Genomic DNA, 19,841 nt, shown 5'->3' on the forward strand with positions numbered 1-19,841 from the left:
AATATCGTCATTCAGGTTTACTATAATATCTCCCTCAACTAGAATCATTAACTGGTAAAAAATCACTCACTCTAGACCATAACCAAGTTCCCCTCTGGAACAGACCCTTCCTCTAACTGTCCCACTCTGGAGCAAGCAGTTCCCTACTGACTATTCCCTCAGGAACTTCTGCAACCGAGACCCCTCTTTCAGAGTCGGGCTACACTGAGTCTCTCGATTCTAGACTCCCAAACTAATACGGTCCCTCACTGGACCTATCAGACCCTTTCTTGGTCTATTATCAACGCCCTACAGTGTCATGGTACACTCCATATGCCTTCCAAGACCCACCTTAAAAGCCAGGCATCCATATGGAGGGATGGAGCATTGGCAAACAGAGTGCTGAATGATGATGCATCACTGGTAGAGGGAGATGGACATGTCATCCTTCAGCACCCTGCTCACCTGTGCTGCAGAACTATGTCCCTTGGTAAAGCTGCTTGGCTTTTAAAGTGGGTTGTGGGGCCATTTGTGGTCATGGCAATGGAGCCAAGATCATAAATGTGCACACCAGTTACTAGTGATGTTGTACTATGTAACAAGATGCCAGAAAGCAGCAATGCTTAAAAAGTGAGTTTTGAATAAATTTCAGTCATTGTATGGCTGGTAAAACAATTAAGGCCATCATAATGAGCAAAAAGAGAGTTGCAGTGATTTGAATCCAACTTACATCACTGTAGTTCACCAAGATTCCAGTCAATGTTGTTGCTCCAGTTCTACTGTTTTTCGAGCCAGTTGCTATTTCCTGGAGTGCTCCCTGCTAATCTGGGATCACAAAGGGAAGGGAACATGATAAGACCACTTTGGTTCAGTTCTGATTTATTTCTTACTTGGCAGCCCATTTCTGAGGACTCTGAGTAGAGATCCCCATGTCTTGGGGCTTCACAACAGCTTTCATTAGCGATAACTAGAATCCTGTTGGTACATTATGCTGTTGTAACTACTTTTCTTCCTGTTATCACCTACCAGAGTAGACAGAGATAGCAAGAAGAAATCAGCCATCAGCAAAACATCCATGATAAACCCCTCTCCAAGTGAGGTGTTGGAGAAAAAGGGCACTCAAAAGATGACAGATTCTGTCTACCTTCCTTCACCACCACTTTGTGAACCTGGAAAAAGTGCAGTTGCTAGCAAGGGCATGAGCAGGATGCCAATCAACCTCTCTTCTACCTTCATTTTTTGTGATTTCTTAAATCATGATGAAATAGGGCATTGTCCTCCCCAGGAACAGAGTCCGTAATGATTACATAGCCATATCTTGTGGCATCGTGATGTTCTCATGCTCCCTATGTGGCACCACAAAGTTACTGATTGCTAAGTGACATCATGATCTTTCGAGGGAGCAAAAGGCAGACCCAGGTCCATCAGGCTTAGCCTCCCTCCAGTTCATCTGCCTTGGTCCAGGCCTCAGAGGGACAGAAGAATTGCTGGATTTATTCCCCTTCCCCACCACCATTCCCTTCTCCTTTTGTGTCATGTCTTTTTAGATTGTAAGCCTGAGGACAGGGAATTGTCTAGTCAGCTATCTGTAAGCCGTTCTGAGAGCCTTTGTGGCTGAGCAATAAATATATATATTTTTAAAAACGGTCTTAGCATGTCCACATTATCAGGGAGCACTCCAGGAAATAGCAACTAGCTCTAAAAACAGTAGAACTGGAGCAGCAAGTAACTGGGATCAGAAACACTCCCCCCCCCCCCCCAGTGGCCCTGGCTGTATCTACACAAGATTGCTGAAAGAGATATCTGACTAGCTAAGGTTGGTTTTGTCTCATACTGTTCCACTCCCACACTTTGTAGACTGCTAGCTGTTCCACACACAAAAAACAGATGAGACATTTCATTTCTGAAGGCAAGAACTCTTGCTGGATTACAGTCACCCAAAGAGCATTTCTTTTTCCTTTATGGAAAGTCCATCTTAGTATAGGCACACTCCAGCCTTTAATATCTCAAAAGTGCTACAGGATTCCTTTGCATACTGATACTCCAGACTAACACAGCTATGTCTCTGAATTCTGTGCCTATACTCATTGGTTGTTAGTCTGGATGTCTCCCCAAGAACATCAATTCAAGTTGTCAGGCATCCTGTTGTTGAATTATAATGGCGTAAGTCAGGCTTACATCATTTCTGCTCACTATTCCAGCCACACAATGACCAAAATCTCCCACAACCCACTGTTCTCAGTTGCAGTCCCCAGTCTTGGCCTTCATCCTGGTTGTTGTAGGCGGTGGTGGGAAGAGCAAAAGACAAGTGTCCAGTTATATTCCTATGGCTGGACCCAGAGCAATGACATCACCTGTTGAACCTCTGGAGATTTCTGGAGACCTTGTAATTTCTGGGTATGCCTATTGTGTGTCCAGCTTGCTTGCTGCTCCTTTTAACCAAGAAATGGCCAGGTTCAGAGTGTTGCAGCTAAGAAAAGGTGAGTTTGAGTGGGGATTTCAACAGGAAACCATTGTAGCTACATCACATAACTACATCTCCCTATACAGGACCACATCCCTCATTTCCCATTTGTTGACTTCATCACACCCTCTTTCTTCCTGCAACAGTCTGCAGTTAGCCTGTGTTTATTCATTCTGCATTTTGTAGGCTGCAGTTCTCTGTTGCTTCTGTGATTGGAGAGCCAACTACTGAATCTCTTATCATGAGATGCTATGACAAGTTAGTGTTTTAAGATAGATAGATAGATAGATAGATAGATAGATAGAGATAAGATAGACCGATGAATATACCTCCATCATCAGACATGCACCCCTCCTTCTCTGCCATCAGCAGATTATAGAGAAATACAGGGGCTGGGAAATCCCTACCTGGGAAACTGGAAAGAACAAGAAATGCGTGTGCATCATGGGACACCACATCTGTTGTTTGCAGTGCCACAAAGTAAACTTCACAGTCTTATGACCAGCAGTCCCATAGAATGAAGTATAACAGCGATGTGGAATTCCTCTTTTTCTAAGAATTCCTTGGACTGTATCCAAGATCTTTTCCAAATAAAGTGTTTCAGTACTTAGTTGTGGTCACCCTTTTGAGTTAAGTCTGTTGCACCAAAAACAGCCAAGAGTCTCGTTCTAAATGTAATGAGATGTAATGTGATAGCATGATTCCAGTTTTTAAACATGCAGAACCCTGGACCACTCCTACATCTTGCTTTTTAACTGTAACTGTGACTAAGTATCACTCTTTTGTGTAAGTGTGTGTAGTGTGTACACAGTAGACTGAGGATACATTTACACTACAGAGTTAACACAGTTTGACACCACTTTAATTGTCATGGCTCAAACCTATGAAACCCTGGGATCTGTAGTTAGTGAGGGACTTCAAATGCTCTACTAGAGAGCCTAAGTATGTAATTCAGGGGAGTGGACTAGAGCTCTCTTGTAGAGAAGTCTCAGTCCCTTCCCAGTGAACAGATTCCAGATTCCACAGGATGGAAAATGGTATCAAACTGCTACAATTGTGCAGTGTGGATATATACTAGGGGTTAAATTAAATTTGCTTCTCTTCTAAGCACTCTGCAAAATGGTCTGAGTTGCAAATCTTGTTCCTGGGAGAAGGAAGATGTTACAGTGCACTTTTCTACTTTTCTCCCTCCCTACACCAAAATTCATACAACATGAGGATGAGAATGTATTCCTCAAGGATGGAGTATCTTCATGCAGGCAGATTTCCACAGCAGAATTTTCAGGGAATCCATCTGAAAAAAAGAGAAGAGAAAATCCAGAGAACCACCCTGAACTGAATTCCTGGTTGCTTTATCTCTTTTATAAATTGGTGTAGAATAGTGGCTAAGATGCTGAACTATGAATCAGGAAGCTCTTGGTTTGAATTTTGTTTTTGTCATGAAATCACTAGGTGACTTTAAACAAGGCTAAGGTTCATCCTCCATCTGAAATATTGCTGTTCTTATTTGCTGTCAAGTTGAGTTGACTTAAGGCAACTGCCTGCCCATGTCTTGCAAACTCAGAGCCATGGCTTCCTTGATTGAGTCAATCCACTTGTAGGACGGTTTCCCTTTTTTCACACTTCTGGCATAGCACATCACATCCTTTCTCAACACATATGTACAATCCATCTCCTTTAATACACTGCTATTGAAAGAATTTCTCTCACCTCAGGATTCACGCTTGCCCTGCAGTGGAGGCCTCAAATTTCTTCTTGCGCCCCTCCATGCCGCTCAAAGCATCAATGTTCTTCCGCCAGTCACCCACCTCCCGATTCTCCTGTGGGAAGATGACAGAGGAGTTCATGAAACATCACTGATGCAAAGCCTCCTGCTAAGTACGAAGCATGCATAACTATGGCTCTTGTATTCTTGGGACTAGGAGCTATGCTGAAGACCTGATGAGAATCTTCAAGGGGGTCAGGTAATTTCTGGGGAGAGCCAGCCCTACCATTAGAGAATGAAGCAGTTTCCACAAATGGCAGATACTAGGAAGAGGCAGCTAGGTGTTGGAGGAGGGAACTGTATTCCATGTGGCCTACTAAGCATGATCTCTTGGCTGCCCTGATGTCTTGAGGATACTCTTCCATCACTAGTGTTGAAGAAAGATACAGCTCCCAGGTCAGTTGCTGACTTTTGTACATGGTAAATGGGATGTGGCACCATCTTGTTCTCCCACTCAAATACTGAAATGTCTTGGTCCAGCCCTCATGTGTTGCCCATCCCTACCATCCAAACAACGTTGAATATCCTAGATATTCCACAGTCAATCGACTCCAGGTCAACTGGATAAAGGAGGAAACATATCTACATTCCTTATATCAGCGGTTCTCAACCTGTGGGTTGCGACCTCTTTGGGGGTCGAACAACCTTTTCACATGGGTCGCCTAAAACCATAGGAAAACACATATTTCCGATGGTTTTAGGAACCGAGACCATTGGTTGGGGGTCACCACAACATGAAGAACTGTATTAAAAAGTTGCGGCATTTGGAAGGTTGAGAAACACTGCCTTATATCTAAGGAATAGGTGAAGGAGGAAACATATCTCAATAAGGGCTGTATGCTAGAAAGTTCATTTAGTAGGAAATTGGTCTTATAATAGATTTAGTTCTACTGATCACAAATGGAGATAAGTGGGAAGTCAAGGCAGGTAAGGTAATGGGGTGGAAAGGTATGGATGATTGTTGGTTGTTGTATGTTATAATACGTGAGTTATTGTTTTTGTATTTCTGTATGTTTATATTTTCTTTTCTTTTTGTAAATGGGAATTGTTAATAAAGTTATTTTTAAATACTAAAAATAAAACAAACAAACAAACAAACAAACAAACAAGGGCTGTATTGCAGTTACGGATTCATAGCCTGGAGTTACAGATCTGTAACTTCTCTGTATTCAGTAGCCTATGTAGTCATGATTGTGGCACTATAGTTGACTTCCTACCCCTCCATCCTTACCTTCTCCGTGTCATCTTTCTTGACCTGTTTGAGGTTGGCCCGCAGATCCATGGAGACCTTGTGCTTGGAGCCTAGTAGGGCCTGCATCATGGCATCTGCTGAGAGACGGACACGGCGAAGAGCTGGACGCTTAAATTTGCCTCGCAGGTCAAAGATCTTCTGGTTCAGGTCCTCAATCTGGAACAAAGAGAGAGTGGGTTTATTGACACTACACAGTTATAGCACTTTGATACTGAGCTAACTGCTCTGTGCCCATTGAATCATTTGAAATGTAATTTGTGGAGATACTTAGAATTCTCTGCTAGATTGCTCTAGTGCACTTTCCTCCGAACTCTGAACACTTTGAAATTTTATTTCCCCCTGCTCTACTATTTCTACACCATTTTTGGACTTCCAACATCCAGTGGCCATGGTTAATAGGAAATTCTGGAAGTTGTTCCTCAAAAAGTAACTTCTCTGAATCCAGATCTATAGGATATCTAGCATTACTAGACAGTTGCAATTTTATAGGGTGCCTGGAATTTGTTCTACCAACAACTAACAGCATCTGATGAAAGAATTTCATTCATCTCCTTTTAAAGTCAGAGTCTTGGTTATGAAAGCAGTTCATTTCCAGTATGACAAATGGAAAAAAAATAGCTAAAGCACTGGACTGCAAGGAGGAAACATGTGAGAAGGTTCAGGACTTCTCCATGTTCTCTTTTACTGAAAAAGTAAAATAGCTCTCCTGCCTTTCCTATAAAGCCAGAGTGACACATAGATGATGCCCATCAGCTGTGATGCGGCCCTTAAGATGTTAGTGTAAAAAGTGATCCACTACCCCCTGGTGGCTATCCTTAATATATCCTTACATTTTCCACAACTTGCATATTGATTTTGTGTCTAGTCTGTTTCCTACATCCCCCTCAAAAACAAACAAACAAACAAACACCATTTCCAGGCAGTTTTTTAAAAATCCCAAGGACATGAGGGCAGTATATATTTCTCCCCTTCCTATTTCTATCTGTGCAACAGATCTATGAGGTTGGTCACCCTCAGGTTGTAACTTGTCCAGTCCTCTATGGCACTCTTGTTAGTCACTCTTGGAAAGATTATGTTGTTGTTTGTTTTTAGGTGCCTTCAAGTCATTTCTGACTTATGGCAACCCTAAGGAGAACCTATCATGGGGTTTTCTTAGCAAAATTTCAAAGGAGATTTGTTATTGTCTTCCTCTGGGGTTGAGAGGTCACCCAGTTAGGTTTCAGGGCTGAACAGGGATTTGAACCCTGATCTCCCAGAGCCTTAGTTCAACACTCAAACCACTTCACCATGCTGACTCTTCATTACAATGTTCTCCTTGTGCTCTCAATTATTATGTGAAGCACCAAAGCAGCAGAAGGCTAGTTCCAACCTGAAACCGAATGAAAGGGTCCTGTGCTCACCTCATTGATGCTCTTGCTGACCCGGGCCTCCATGTCATAGCGCTCTTCATCAACCTTGTCAATCTGCCTGTGGAGCTGACGACACATATCCTGTTGAGAGGGAGGCATGTCAAGAAGAAGCATGTTGAGCATGGTTTGAGAGGAATAATAAGGAAGGACATGTCCAAAGAACACTTTGAATGTGTGCAAAATGTAAAGCCTTGGCAATGCTAGAGATTCTGGGAGTCAACCTATCTCAGCACATTTAGATAAAAAAAGAAAAAGAGGTTCCCTATCTATTTTTGTTGTGCACCTTCAAGTCATTTCTGACTTCTGACCACCCTAAGGCAAACCTATCATGGGGATTTCTTGGCAAGATTTGTTCAGAGGAGATTTGCCATTGTCTTCCCCTGAGGCTGAGAGAATGTGACTTGCCAAAGGTCACCCAGTGGGTTTCGAGGCTAAGTGGATAATCAAACCCTGATCTCCAGAGTCATAGTTGAACATTCAAACCACTACACCACACTGGACCTCATGGGACATTTAGTACAGTTTGAGTAGAGCTGCTCTCTCAAATGACGAAAATTTCCTGTTTGTCATAGCAAGTGATTCGCTGTACTTTGCTTTGTGATTAATCATTGGAAGTTGACAGGGGTTTAATTTCCTGAGGCAACTGGCTCAAACTTTGCAAGAGGCTAAGCTTCCATTTAGAAGCTGATAGCATGGTTTTCCTCCAGAAACTTGGCTTCTTCATTACTGTGTGTCAAAGCAATCAAGACCTGCAAATAAAGCCCCTATTAACCTTCTGATGACCACTCACAGATCAAAGCAACTTAATTTGCAAGGTACTGAAAGCGAGAAAAATTATTGATACAGCAAACAGTATTTTATTATTTAGAGGAACAGCTTGTTTGTACTAATGTCGGTTGCTTTAACCACAGGATTGAAAGATAGCTTGGTTCACCTGTGACCAACTTAAGATAAACCTTCCTGCCAGATAGTGCATTCTGTATATGGAAGATAAAGAGGGGGGCAGCTAATTTAATACAAATGATGCACCTCACCTGTAAGACAGGCTATTTTCAGAGGGCTCAAGGCAGGTGACACACCTTTGAGACTAAAGAAAGAACTCAAATGCATCTGAGGAAGTAGACTTAAGTCTATGAAAGCTCATGCTGCCAACTTCTTTCTTTAGTTAGTCTCAAAGGTGTTGCAAGATCTCTCTATATACTGGTTCTACAGACTAACATGGCTATATCTTTGAATTCTGGAATTTGTAGTTTTGGGAGGGATTTAGAATTCTCTGTTACACTCCCCTTGAATAAAAACACTAGTAGAGCAGTCTGGTGGAAAACACTTTACATCCCTCCCCAAACTAGAAATCTCGGGATTCCATAGGATGGAACCAAGACTATTAAAGCTGGATCAAAATATTGTAACTACATATAGTGAGGATACATCTCAGATCTCATCCTTGGTGAAGCTCCATCCTCCCCCTGCATCCCTAGTTACCTGCAGCTCTGTGAGGCCAAGGCCAGCTAGTTCTAAAGGTGTGCAGTGCTCTGAGAGGTATCGCTCTTTTTCCTGGGCACTCTCTTGTTCCTCCTTTTCCATTTCCTGCTTTGCCACCTGGAGCATCAGTGACTGTGGTAAAGAAAGGATATACAGTTGCACTAAATCAATGAGGTTGCATATTCTCATACAGCTCCTCCAGTACTATGTGCCAGCCATGGCCTAAATGCTTTTAGATTAGAGGCCCCCTCACCATGTACTTTGTGCTCAGTGTTTTTTCTTGCATTTCTATGACTATTCATAGAGTCTGATTATAAACTTCCTGGGCACCAGTTCACGCCAGGCACCTGAGGAAGTAGACCTTGTCTACAAAAGCTTATGCTACAACTGCTTTAACACAGTTAGGTCAAAATCACACTGCAGAAATAATCCAGTTTGAGACTGCTTTAACTGTCCTGGCTCAATGCTAAGAAATCATGGGAGTTGTAGTTTATTGTGGTTCTCTGACAGGGAAGGCTCAATGCTTCACAAAACTACAGTTCCCAGAATTTGCTAACATTCATCCAGTGCAGTGAAAGTGGTCTTGAGCTGGATTATTTCTGCAGTGTGGATAGGGTCTAAGTTAGTCTCTGAGGTACACTGATCCCTATGCATACTGATTTTCCTGAGTAACATGGCTATACCTCTGAATTCTAATGCTCTAGAATCTTCCCCAATGTGTCCTCTTTGTACCTGGTGTGCTTTCTTTGCTTTGTCATTTCCTTGCATCTTCCCCAGTGTGACCCCCTCCATCATCCCATTTGTTTCCAGTGTGCTTCCTTGCACCTAGAGTCTTGTCTAGTGTGTCTTTTTACCAGCTACTTTCTGTCAGGTATGCTTTTTTTCCCATTTCAATCCCACACATATCTGTCTCCCAATATCACCTTAAGTTGTAGTTTCCGAGATGCTGTTATCTTGGATTTTCTCTGTGGTGAAATAAAGAGAGAAGGAAAAGATACATTTATGACAGGACAAAAGCAGTAATAATATTCTTCATGCCACAGAAATAACTCTCATATGGGTTTCATGGCTGAGCTGCAAATTGAACCCTGGTCTCCAGAGTTGTAATCCAATACTCCACCACTATGCCACATTGGGCTCATTCGAATCACACAAAGGCCAGTTCCATTACAATTGCGCTATTGGGAGATAATGAAAAAATAGCACTACAGCGATCCATATTTTCGCACAGTTGCGCAATCGTGCGACAATGTTGATACAAAAATGGCAGAGAAACACGATTGCTCTCCATGTACATCCATTCTTGTATCATTAATATATTGTTAGTGAATGTTTCACGCATGAGTTGTTTCGGCGCTTCTGTGCATGTCTAAGAATCATGGTTCTGTCCTGCACAGAACAAAATAAACTTCACATATTTCACAACATTATTTCCATACAGTATAAATAAGAGAGAAATCCACTCCAAAAAGAATCGTAGCAATGAGAACCAATTGCCTGCACCGAAATGCAGTCCAGGAAAAGGTCCCATATTTGCTCCATGATAGTGCGAATTAAATGTTATTGGCTTCCCTGTTTTCACGATAGTGCTTCCTTTGTGCTATTGGCAAACCATTCATGGGGTTTCCCTTGTTAATAAGAAATTACGGGAGCATTGCAGGTTATTAACGGGAGAAATACAGGATGAGCGCAGCGTCGTGCAAAAACATTTGCGCAATTGAGCAATCATGTTGGGAGCATTCCATTTCTCTTCTGTTTCTTATCTCCATGTGATAATCTCCAGGGAGTTACTGTAAATCAAAGCTGACTTGAAGGCAACCAACCCCTTGAAAGGGAAACACAGCAACTCACCTTATCATGTGGCTCAACGGCATAAGCTCGATAATTTGCAGAAGATTTCCGACGGAGGGGAGGGACAGTAGCAGGGGGAGGAGGAGGGGGAGCAGGCTTGGGAGGTGGTTGTTCTTGTTTTGTCTCAACTACAGTTTCTTCCGTTTCCTCCTCCACATATTCTTCCTCCTCCTCCTCTTCATACTGCAGGAATAAAGAACACATTAATTTCATCACCCTCACTGTATTTCTGAAATGGCATGGTGAAATATAGAGAAGGAGGGGGGTAGCTTTAAAAGGGCTGCCCTGAGTCCCAAGCTTTGGAAAAAGGTATATATAAAATTATATTAACAGAATACAATACCCCCCCCCCCCAGGTTTTGCATTTTAAAAATGCCCATTTTTTACAGAAGATTGTAGAGGGGGATGATGGAGTTGGTGAAAACCTTCCACTTTTAGGAGCTGGACAATATTTGGTCCTCCAGTTATTGTTGGTATGCAACTCCCATCATTCTTAAGTATCATAGCCAATTGTCCAGGATGGGAGATGCAGCCCAACATCTGAAGGGGGACACCTCCCTATTTCTGGTTTATGTCTTTAGGATTTTGGATGATCGTCTATTTAAACCAGTTTACTCTCTTGATCTTCATTGTTTTTTAAAAATGCCATCTTTTCTGATAATGCAAAACTAGCCATTACTAATAGGAAGTGTATTGTATTTCTGGCAGTCAGATCCAAGACTTCATTTGTGCCAAATCATAAGCCTCTCTGTCATTTTTAATTCACGCCACTAGATGTCACTCAAGTTGTTATACAGTATCAAGGACTGCACTCCATACTGCCGAAATAATCCACTTTGACACCACTTTAACTGCCCCGGCTCTGCTATGGAATTCTGGGAACTGTAAATGTGTGAGACATTTAGCTGTCTCTTTCAGAGAGCCCTGGCACTACAACAAACTGCCGTTCCCAGAATTCCATAGCATGGAGCATGGCAGTTCAAATGTGTCAAATTGGATTATTTCTACAGTGTAAATATAGCCTGGATGGAACAAGGGTTTTCTTGTTGGAAAGAGGCAACTACCTTGTAATAGTACTGTCAAGCTTTCTGTCATTTTATGACAACCCCGAATTTCTAGGGTTTCTTAAGAAAGGAATACTCAAGTGGTTGTCATTACCTTCATAGCCTACAATACCAGGTACTCCTTGGCAGACCCCCATCCAAGTACTAACCAAACCGGGTTATGTTTTGGTTTTCCTCGATCAGAAGGCTCTTGTCCTTCAAAATAGTTAGGCTAGACACTTAGTGTACTGTCCTGTAATTCAGTGGCTCCTAAGCTTGGATCCCAAAGGTTTTGAGTTCAATCCCAGGCAGGACTCCAGGGTCGACTCCGCCTGGCATCCTTCCTTGATCGCTAAAATGATACCCAGCTTGTTGGGGGGAATTGCTTACATATTGTAAACCTCTTAGGGAGTGCTTAATTGCACCTGATAAGCTGTATAGAAATGTACTTGCTATTTTGCTTGTTTACCTCCCAGCCTATTGATCGTAGGCTATGCTCTGCTGCCAAAATTTGGGTTATAGTGGTCCATCTTGAAGGTAGGAAGCATTCTGAGTCTAATTTCATACCCACACCATTTTACAGATAAATATCCAGACATGTGTGCCCAGTAACACCAGAGTGTGGTCAAGCAGGCAGACTTATTAATGAGGAATCTAGGAGAGGCTGCAGCTGTTTGCTTTGCTTGAGTCTACTGGTAGGGCAAGACTCCACTCCTCCTTTCTTCTCTCCTCTGCTGAGTTAAATGAATGCAACACAACTTTTGAACTTTGAACTCTGTTTGCAGCAAGTGAAGGAAGCTGCTGGACAAAAGGAGACAGTGAGAGGAGGAGAGAGAAAATCTGATATTTTAAAGCAGCAGAGAAGTGGAATGATAGAGGATTATTGGGCTGTTCCCGCCAAATCCGTTGGGAAGTATGCATGTTTTCCATGACAACCTTCCTCTGTTTTTCAAGCCTGTTTTTCACTATCAAGATTTTTAGTACAGGAATGCTTAATCTTGAGATAAAGAAGAGCACCATTGAACACTTGCAGAGTAACTTGTCCTCCATGTCAGGTAATCACAACTTTCCTTCATGATTGAGATCAGGGCAGAGAGTTTCAACTGGAGAGATCTTTTCCCAAGACTGCTTCAGTCCTTGACTCTCCTTAAACACTTGTGGAACCCATGACTCAACATCTTACACACTGCAAACTCCACACTCTGAGTGAATAAGACTTCTTCAAATGGCCTTGTTTTAAATTGTAATCTACACCAGGCGATCTCATGCAAAGTTTATCTTTGGAACCCTTTCCCAAAGCTATATTACAAGATCTAGCCGAGAAGCTCGTCCACATTTATCTTAATATAAAAATTATGTTGTTAAAGATACAGTTCAGAATCCTGTATGAAGGTATGTTCTTTGTAAGTGGACTTGCATTGTGGGGAATTAATACTTTGCAGAGCCAACAAAGTGTCCAATGGTGCACTTTGATGTGCATTGTGCACTGATGCCACTGGTCTCCATGTATACTGGGCACTCTTGCCAGTGTGCTAATGTGCATCTTCACATTTCACTAACAGGGTTTTGTAGTGTCTCTGCTATTTAAGTATACATAAATTCCATTAATTAAAAAGATGATACATGTACGATTCAGACAGTAAAAGGAGTTTGGCCAGACACAAAAACACAGATATGTCAGCCACAAATGTCTTGCAATTGTGGATCTTGAGCAATCTGTTTGGGTAGTAGAACGCTCACATTTATTCAATGTAGATGAACTTTAGTGTCCATCTAGCATATTATTTAGATCCATCCCATCAGTTCCTTTAATTTTAGTTACCACGTGCCAGGGAAACACACAAACCTAGTTTCTTCTATTTGAAAGATCTTTTAAGGAAAGGAAAAGATCACAATACAACATAAAATGAAGGGTCATTGTATCTGATTTGAGATGCTCCTCTGCTGGTACTCACAGTAATTTCTTCCCTATGAAAACAGAAGACCCCAATCAGTTAGAATAAAAACCAGTCCTCTTTGGCTGCATCCCCACATGAGGATAACCCGGTTGGCACCGCTTTAACTGCCCTGGCTCAAGCTATGGAATTCTGGTTGGATCCACTCTGGGCCCACAACAAACTCCAACTCCCAGAATTCCATAGCCTTGAGCCAGGGCAGTTAAAGTGGTGCCAAACCGGGTTATTTCTCCAGTGTGGATGTAGCCTTTGATTTACAATCACCCTACTCCCAGCAGCCCTGAAAGCTGCTTGATGTGTTTTCATCCCCAGAACTCCAATTTTCACTTAACCCTGAGAAATGTTGCCTTCCTTAGTCCTCCTCCCAATCCAAAAGCCACAAATTCCAGAAAACATATCAATTCTGGGTCCATTTTCCTTATCATAGATATGGAAGGTTCTAGATCAGTCTTCATACTCCCACTCTTTATGTGAGGCTTTTAAAGAAACCAGATATCCCATTTACAAAACACCCACTTACTACCCCTCTGATTAATTTTAAAACTACTCACTCTTCTGCCATTTTGAGAAATCACACTTCAGGTACACTGCAGATAAAAACACACAAAGGCATTAGTTCCTTATTCATATATAATTTATACATACTGTACTGTATATGCTTATGTATAAGTCTAGAAATTTTAGTCAGAAATTGACACAACCTGCATTGGTTAATGTCCATATCCCATAGAGGGTTGTTACATTATCAGATAGCAGGGTCAGCAAAGTGCTTGATGCAGATTGGCGCCCAATGCACAATGGGACTAATATACAATAGTCCCGATGTTCATTGCATCAGTCCTGATGCATATCATATTGGTCCTGATGCACTGGTTACCAAGTCACATCAGGCACACCTGCTGGTGTCCTGTTATGCATCTTCGCAATTCAGTAAGCTTGCAGTTCAGTAAATTCTGTTAGCAGCTCTGTTAGGTATATGTAAAGTTGCATAACCTAGCAATTAATATAGGATTCTGGTGAATGTTTCTCAAATGGTTTAAGTTTTATGGATAGTTTAATGATATTGTCTACTAGTGTGTGTGTGTTTGCTGTTTCTTTTAACCGTTGCAATCCACCTAGTTTGGGAAAATGGTGGGATATAAATAATATCAGCAGTCATCATAATCATCATCATTTCTTCATCTTCATTATCATCCCAGATCTGCAGCTGCAATGTGGAAACCAAAGTGCCTATAATACCTGGAGTCTGACAAATTATTTTGGCATATGAAGTAGAAAAATCCCACAACTACCTCTTCACAGCCACAGAAGTAACAATCCCATAACAAGTAAAATAACTAACAATAACTAAGATGCCAGCCACAGATGCTGGTGAAACGTCAGGAATAAACATGGCCACAGAGCCCGAAAACACCACAAAAAACTAACAGTTTGTTGCCTTGTCATCAAAATCATCTGCCTGAGGCAGTGGCCTCAGTCTGCCCAGTGGCAGAGCTGGCCTTTCTATCTCAGCCTACTTATACATTTCCCTGCAAGCTGATTTACTTCATCTGAAGCTTTTAAAATTTGAACAGTTATCACACAGCTTTTCTGTCATTGCCCTGGGCATGTCCACGCTTTAGATGTGTACTGAAGTAGAAAACAAGCATATATAATAAGTACTAACTACAGTTCTGCCACATGCATCTGGTATGGAGAATCGAATTTGTGTCTATGGGTGTATCCATGCTGTAAATAATGTAGTTTGAAACCGTTTTCACTGCCATGACTCTATCCTACAGCATCCTGGGATTTGTAGTTTAGTAAGGCACCAGAGCTCTCATACAGAGCAGGCAGCATATTTTACCAAACTACAAATCCTAGAATTCTGTAGAATGTATAATAAAACTAATCCGATTCTTCAGTAATTAAATAGCCTGAAGTCAAGGAACAGGGTCTCATTTGGAGATCTGTTTGTTTTTAATGTTTGGAATGTGGTTTAATCATTTTTCACTTTGGCTCACCGGCAGTCAAGTGCTGGCTTTAAAAAAAATCAAAGAAATACGTCTGAAGTGTGCGCAGGATCGACTGTTATCGCAGGAGCTCTTCAGAGGAGCTAAATTTGTGTTGCCTTATCTAAAGTTTCTAAAATGGGGCCAAGCCATTCCACAGGGAGGCAATGTGTCTCACAGGCAACATGAGCGCCAGAAAAGCAGAGGGAAGGAGCCGCTTCAGCCATCATTATTTTGCTCTCGCTCACCCTCATTCTCCCTTTGACTGAGGAGGGTTTTTAGCTTTAAAAAACCAAAAAGAGGGATCCTTTAGCTAGTGCCGAAATTGCAACTACAGTGGGCCCTTGGTATCTGCTGAGGTTTGGTTCCAGGACCCCTTATGGACACCAAAATCCGTGGATGCTCAAGTCCCATTATATACAATGGCTTAGTAATATGGTGTTCTAAATTCCAAAAAGCAATTTCCAAATTCCAAGGTTTGCTTTTTGGAATATATATTTGAACACTTTAAATCTGTGGATGCTTGAATCCATGGATAAAGAATCTGCAGATATGGAAGGCCAAGAGTAATTTTCAAGCATAGCTGAATTAGAGCTGAATTTCCCTTACCTATAGAAACTTAAAAAAAAAAAAATAGGTTGCCTTTAAAGAAATTATTTCTTCAGGAACATAAGAGACATTTTATAGTTTGAAGCAAAAATACAGAGGCAGCCTTCTTTATTCCCCTCCTCGCCTCCTAAAGCTGTGAAGGGACGTCTTTATTCTTAGCGTTAGGTGTGAAACCAACCCTTCAGCACCCTTTCTAGAGACATCTGCTGCCAGGAACAGCCAGAAATGCAGCAAGAGGAGTCTGGTGGGCCTTCTTCTGTGTTTCCTCAAGAGATCAGCTCTTTCATTTCCTCAGGCTCTCTTGTATAAAGAGAAAGTTGTTCCTGGGTGCCTTCAAACCGTTTCTGACTTATGGTGACCCTAAGACAAACTTATCTTGGGGTTTTCTTGGCAAATTTCTTCAGAGGGGGTTTGCCATTGCCATCCTCTGAGGCTGAGAGAGTGTGACTTGCCCAATTTAATTTTATTCCTTTTCAACAGCAATTACTCTACATTTTAGTGTACCTTCCATGGGGATAGAAAGAAAATATCCTCTCTCTCTCTCTCTCTCTCTATATATATATATATATATGGTCAAAATTTTGTTTCTCAAATGTCAGGAGACTGTGCTTAGAAAAACCCTGGACTGATGAGAATTTGCACATCCCAGGACTTATTCTGTGCAAAATTCTCCCTTATTTTTGCAGGGAAAAATTGCATTTTCTAGGCAGAGAATCATAGTCCTGGGAAGAAATGTTATTTACTGTGCTGAGATTGCTGAGATGAGAATCTTTGCATTCTAGGACTAATTCTGAGCAAAATTCTCACAGGGGAAAGTAGTATTTTCTGTGCAGGAAATAATATTTCTGCGCCAAAAACGCCTTTTCTTAGACAAAAAATGCTTTCTGCTGTGCAAAAAGAAAAAAAAACATGCATATTTTGTGCAGAATAAATGAATAACCTTCAAAAACTGTTGTTTTTGAATCCTCTCACATCCAGCATGAAGAAAATTGCTCAAATTACTCATTGCTTCCTTTGAGAATGATGTGAGCTTATGGCAAAGTAGTCCATGGCGGGCACCCTCCAAGTCAGTGAGGCTTACCTGGGCCAGAGGAAAGGCCAGTCCAAGGGCATATATCAGAGGCCCCATGCCAGCTCTCCAAGGATAGTTAGCCAATATCTTGGGCCATTTCACACTACGCAATTATTGCACTATGGTTTCATTTTAACTGCCATTGCAATGTCCCAAGAAATCATGGTGTTTGCACTCTAGTGGAACACTAGAGCTCTCTGGATGAGAATGCTAAATACTTCTAAATAGTCAGTGAGGGGGATTTAGAATCTGCAGTCAGAGAACTTTAGTGCCTCCCCAAACTACAAATCCCAGGGGTCTATAGGCTGTAGCCAGGGCAGTTAAAGTGGAATTGCAATTTTGTAATGTGAAACTGGTTAGGAGAAGGAATGGCTCCCCTTTCCTCACACTATCGCCATAGCCTCATCAGATGAATTGGTAGTCTAATATAACGGTGTCTAAATTTTAAGATTTTTTCGCCGTTTCTTCAGCTCAAAAGCACTTTGTGGGAGGGCTTACTAATAAAGTGAAGCAATAAAATATACAATATCATGGGTTGGTGAGTCAGTGTGGTGTAGTGATTTGAGCATTGGACTATGATTCTGGAGACCAATCCCTGCTCAGCCATGAAAACCCACTGGGTGACCTTGGGCAAATCACACTCTCTCAGCCTCAACAAATCTTACCAAGAAAACCCCATGATGGGGTCACCATAAATTGGATATGCTTTGATGGCAAATAAAAACAAGATTAAGATAGTAAGTACAGTTAAATTGTCAGACTCCCATGACACAACCAAGCATAGACCGCAGCTTGGGAGCAGAGGTTAGTCATAGGAGTTTATCAGACAAGGGGAATTGGAAGTATAATCTGATGGCAATCCGAACGCAATTGTGGGGTTTAACGTTATTGCGTGATAGACCGCCACACGCAAATTCGGGCAATGGGAAGTCAGTCCAAACACAATTATGTGGTTTCACGTTATTGCGTGATAGACTGCCACACGCAAATTTGGGCAATGGCATGCTCTTTTCAGGCAATGGGGAGCCAGTTTGAATGCAATGCGTATTCACCTAATTGTGCAAAACTTGCGGCTTTAAGTGAATGCGTTCTGGCCCCACTTTCTTTTAATTAGAATTTAAGAGAAATTCCTCCCATTTGATAAACTCCTCTTTCTCTCACACACACCTACTCACACATAAACACACAACCTGCTCAGGCATTAATCACTGATTAATGGAAAAATTTGGGATTTCAAGATAGAAAGGTGGGTTATAAAAAGTATTAAAACAACATAAAAGTGTAGGGGCTAAAATGAACTGATTGCATCTAAGAATGCACTCTAATAAATCTCTTTTCATCCTGAATGGGAATGGGATGACCAGCTGTAGTTCAACTGGTAAGGAATTAAGTGATACAGAAGAAGTGCTTCAGGATCTTCTGGGCTCTGGGCTAATTGGGATTTTATGTTTGGGGATGAAGTAGAGAAATGAATCACTGCTGAATGAGTATGTACCATCTGTGTGCATGCTGCTGTGTTGCAGTCTATACATTGTATGCAAACATCTTTTTACAGGGACGTTGCCAGTTTCTAATTCTAGAAGAATGACCTTGTAGAGAAAAGAAAATCCTGTGCACCTTAAAGCTCAACTTACTGTACTGTACTCCACCTAGACAGTTATGTTTTTGCTGTTGTGTGTACTTATCTTCGCATATTCCTGTACCTGCAATTTTCACTTACTTTGTAATTATTTCTTTTTCAATTGTAGAGGCTGGTCTGTGACCACAATAAAGCTTATGTATGTAGCTTGTTGAACCTTACAAAGACTGCACTGACCTTGGCACTGATCAATAAAGAGGGAAGGATATGGGTAGGACTATATTTTATACAGTGGGCCCTTAGTATCTGCTGGAATTTGGTTCCAGGACCTGCTGTGATTACCAACATCTGCAGATACTCAAATCAATGGCATAGTAAAATGGTGTCCCTTATATAAAATGGCAAAATTAAGGTTTGCGTTTTGGAATTTATATATTTTTTAAATGTTTTCAAGCCGTGGATGCTTGAATCCATGGATTAAAAACAAAACTATGGATATGGATATGGATATGGTGAACCAACTGTATCACTTAACTCTATTAACTCAGCAATTCCTTCTAGACTCTAGATAACCTAATAAAAAGGAATACCCTATAGATAAACAAATGCATGCACAAAAGCACTTACCGGTACTACTTACAATTCCCCCTCTCCCCCACCCTACATTTACCCCATTTACCTGGTGTCTTGGGACTAGATGGTGTACAGACCAGTTTCCAGTGGGGGTATGGGCACCAAAATGGCTGGCCTCCTTTTATAAAGGAGACAGTTCAGCATTAGCTGAGCCTTTTAGGGAAGAAGGAGAATGGAATTCATTCCTCTGATAAGAAATGACAGAAGCCAGAAGAAGCGGGGTGGGAAGGGACAAACATTAGTCCCTGATGGAGGCTGGCATTGATCAGATCACAGGGTCACAAATCCAACTGGCTCCCTCATCCTGTATAGCAAGGCTACTCACATATTCATCTTGTAAATTCACCAACAAAATGTAGACTACAGTATACTATACCCCTAACAGTCCCGATATGGCAGGGAGAGTCTTGATTAATCCTCTATCATCCCACTTTTTCAACTGTTTTTAAAACACCCCAGTTTCCTTAAAAGTTAGAAATTTATGGATCTGTTTTTTTGTTACTGAGTAACAAACCTCTTTTTAAATTTACATTTTTAATATGGGAGGCTGGATTTGTTTTGTGTGGATGTTTTACAGGGGGAAGGGGGTTCCAAGGGGTAATTGGGTTTATTATAAGTCTGTTTTTCTTGTTTTTTTTAATGTTTGGAAGCATTTTTTATTATTGTTTATATATTAATAATGATTGTGACTGTGTCAGTTTTGTTAAAAATAATTTTTTAAAAAATGTCTCAGTTACTCTCTCCTCTCCCATTTTCC

At 41.4% G+C, this 19,841-nt stretch overlaps 1 protein-coding gene across 1 annotated transcript; it reads right to left on the reverse strand.

The window, feature by feature from the left end:
* Positions 1–1,478: 1,478 nt before the first annotated feature.
* On the reverse strand, positions 1,479–19,190 carry TNNI3 (troponin I3, cardiac type). Its single transcript, XM_042471094.1, has 10 exons — positions 19,131–19,190; positions 13,752–13,787; positions 13,201–13,213; positions 10,203–10,385; positions 9,275–9,316; positions 8,352–8,483; positions 6,861–6,950; positions 5,440–5,616; positions 4,154–4,263; positions 1,479–3,737 (listed from the first exon to the last, which is right to left on the reverse strand). The coding sequence occupies exons 2-9, from the start codon at positions 13,760–13,762 to the stop codon at positions 4,162–4,164; spliced, it is 750 nt and encodes a 249-aa protein (XP_042327028.1). The 5' UTR covers positions 13,763–13,787; positions 19,131–19,190; the 3' UTR covers positions 1,479–3,737; positions 4,154–4,161.
* Between the last annotated feature and the right edge of the window lie 651 nt (positions 19,191–19,841).

The sequence above is a fragment of the Sceloporus undulatus genome, chromosome 6 (assembly GCF_019175285.1).
Source record: "Sceloporus undulatus isolate JIND9_A2432 ecotype Alabama chromosome 6, SceUnd_v1.1, whole genome shotgun sequence".
Lineage (NCBI taxonomy): Eukaryota > Metazoa > Chordata > Lepidosauria > Squamata > Phrynosomatidae > Sceloporus > Sceloporus undulatus.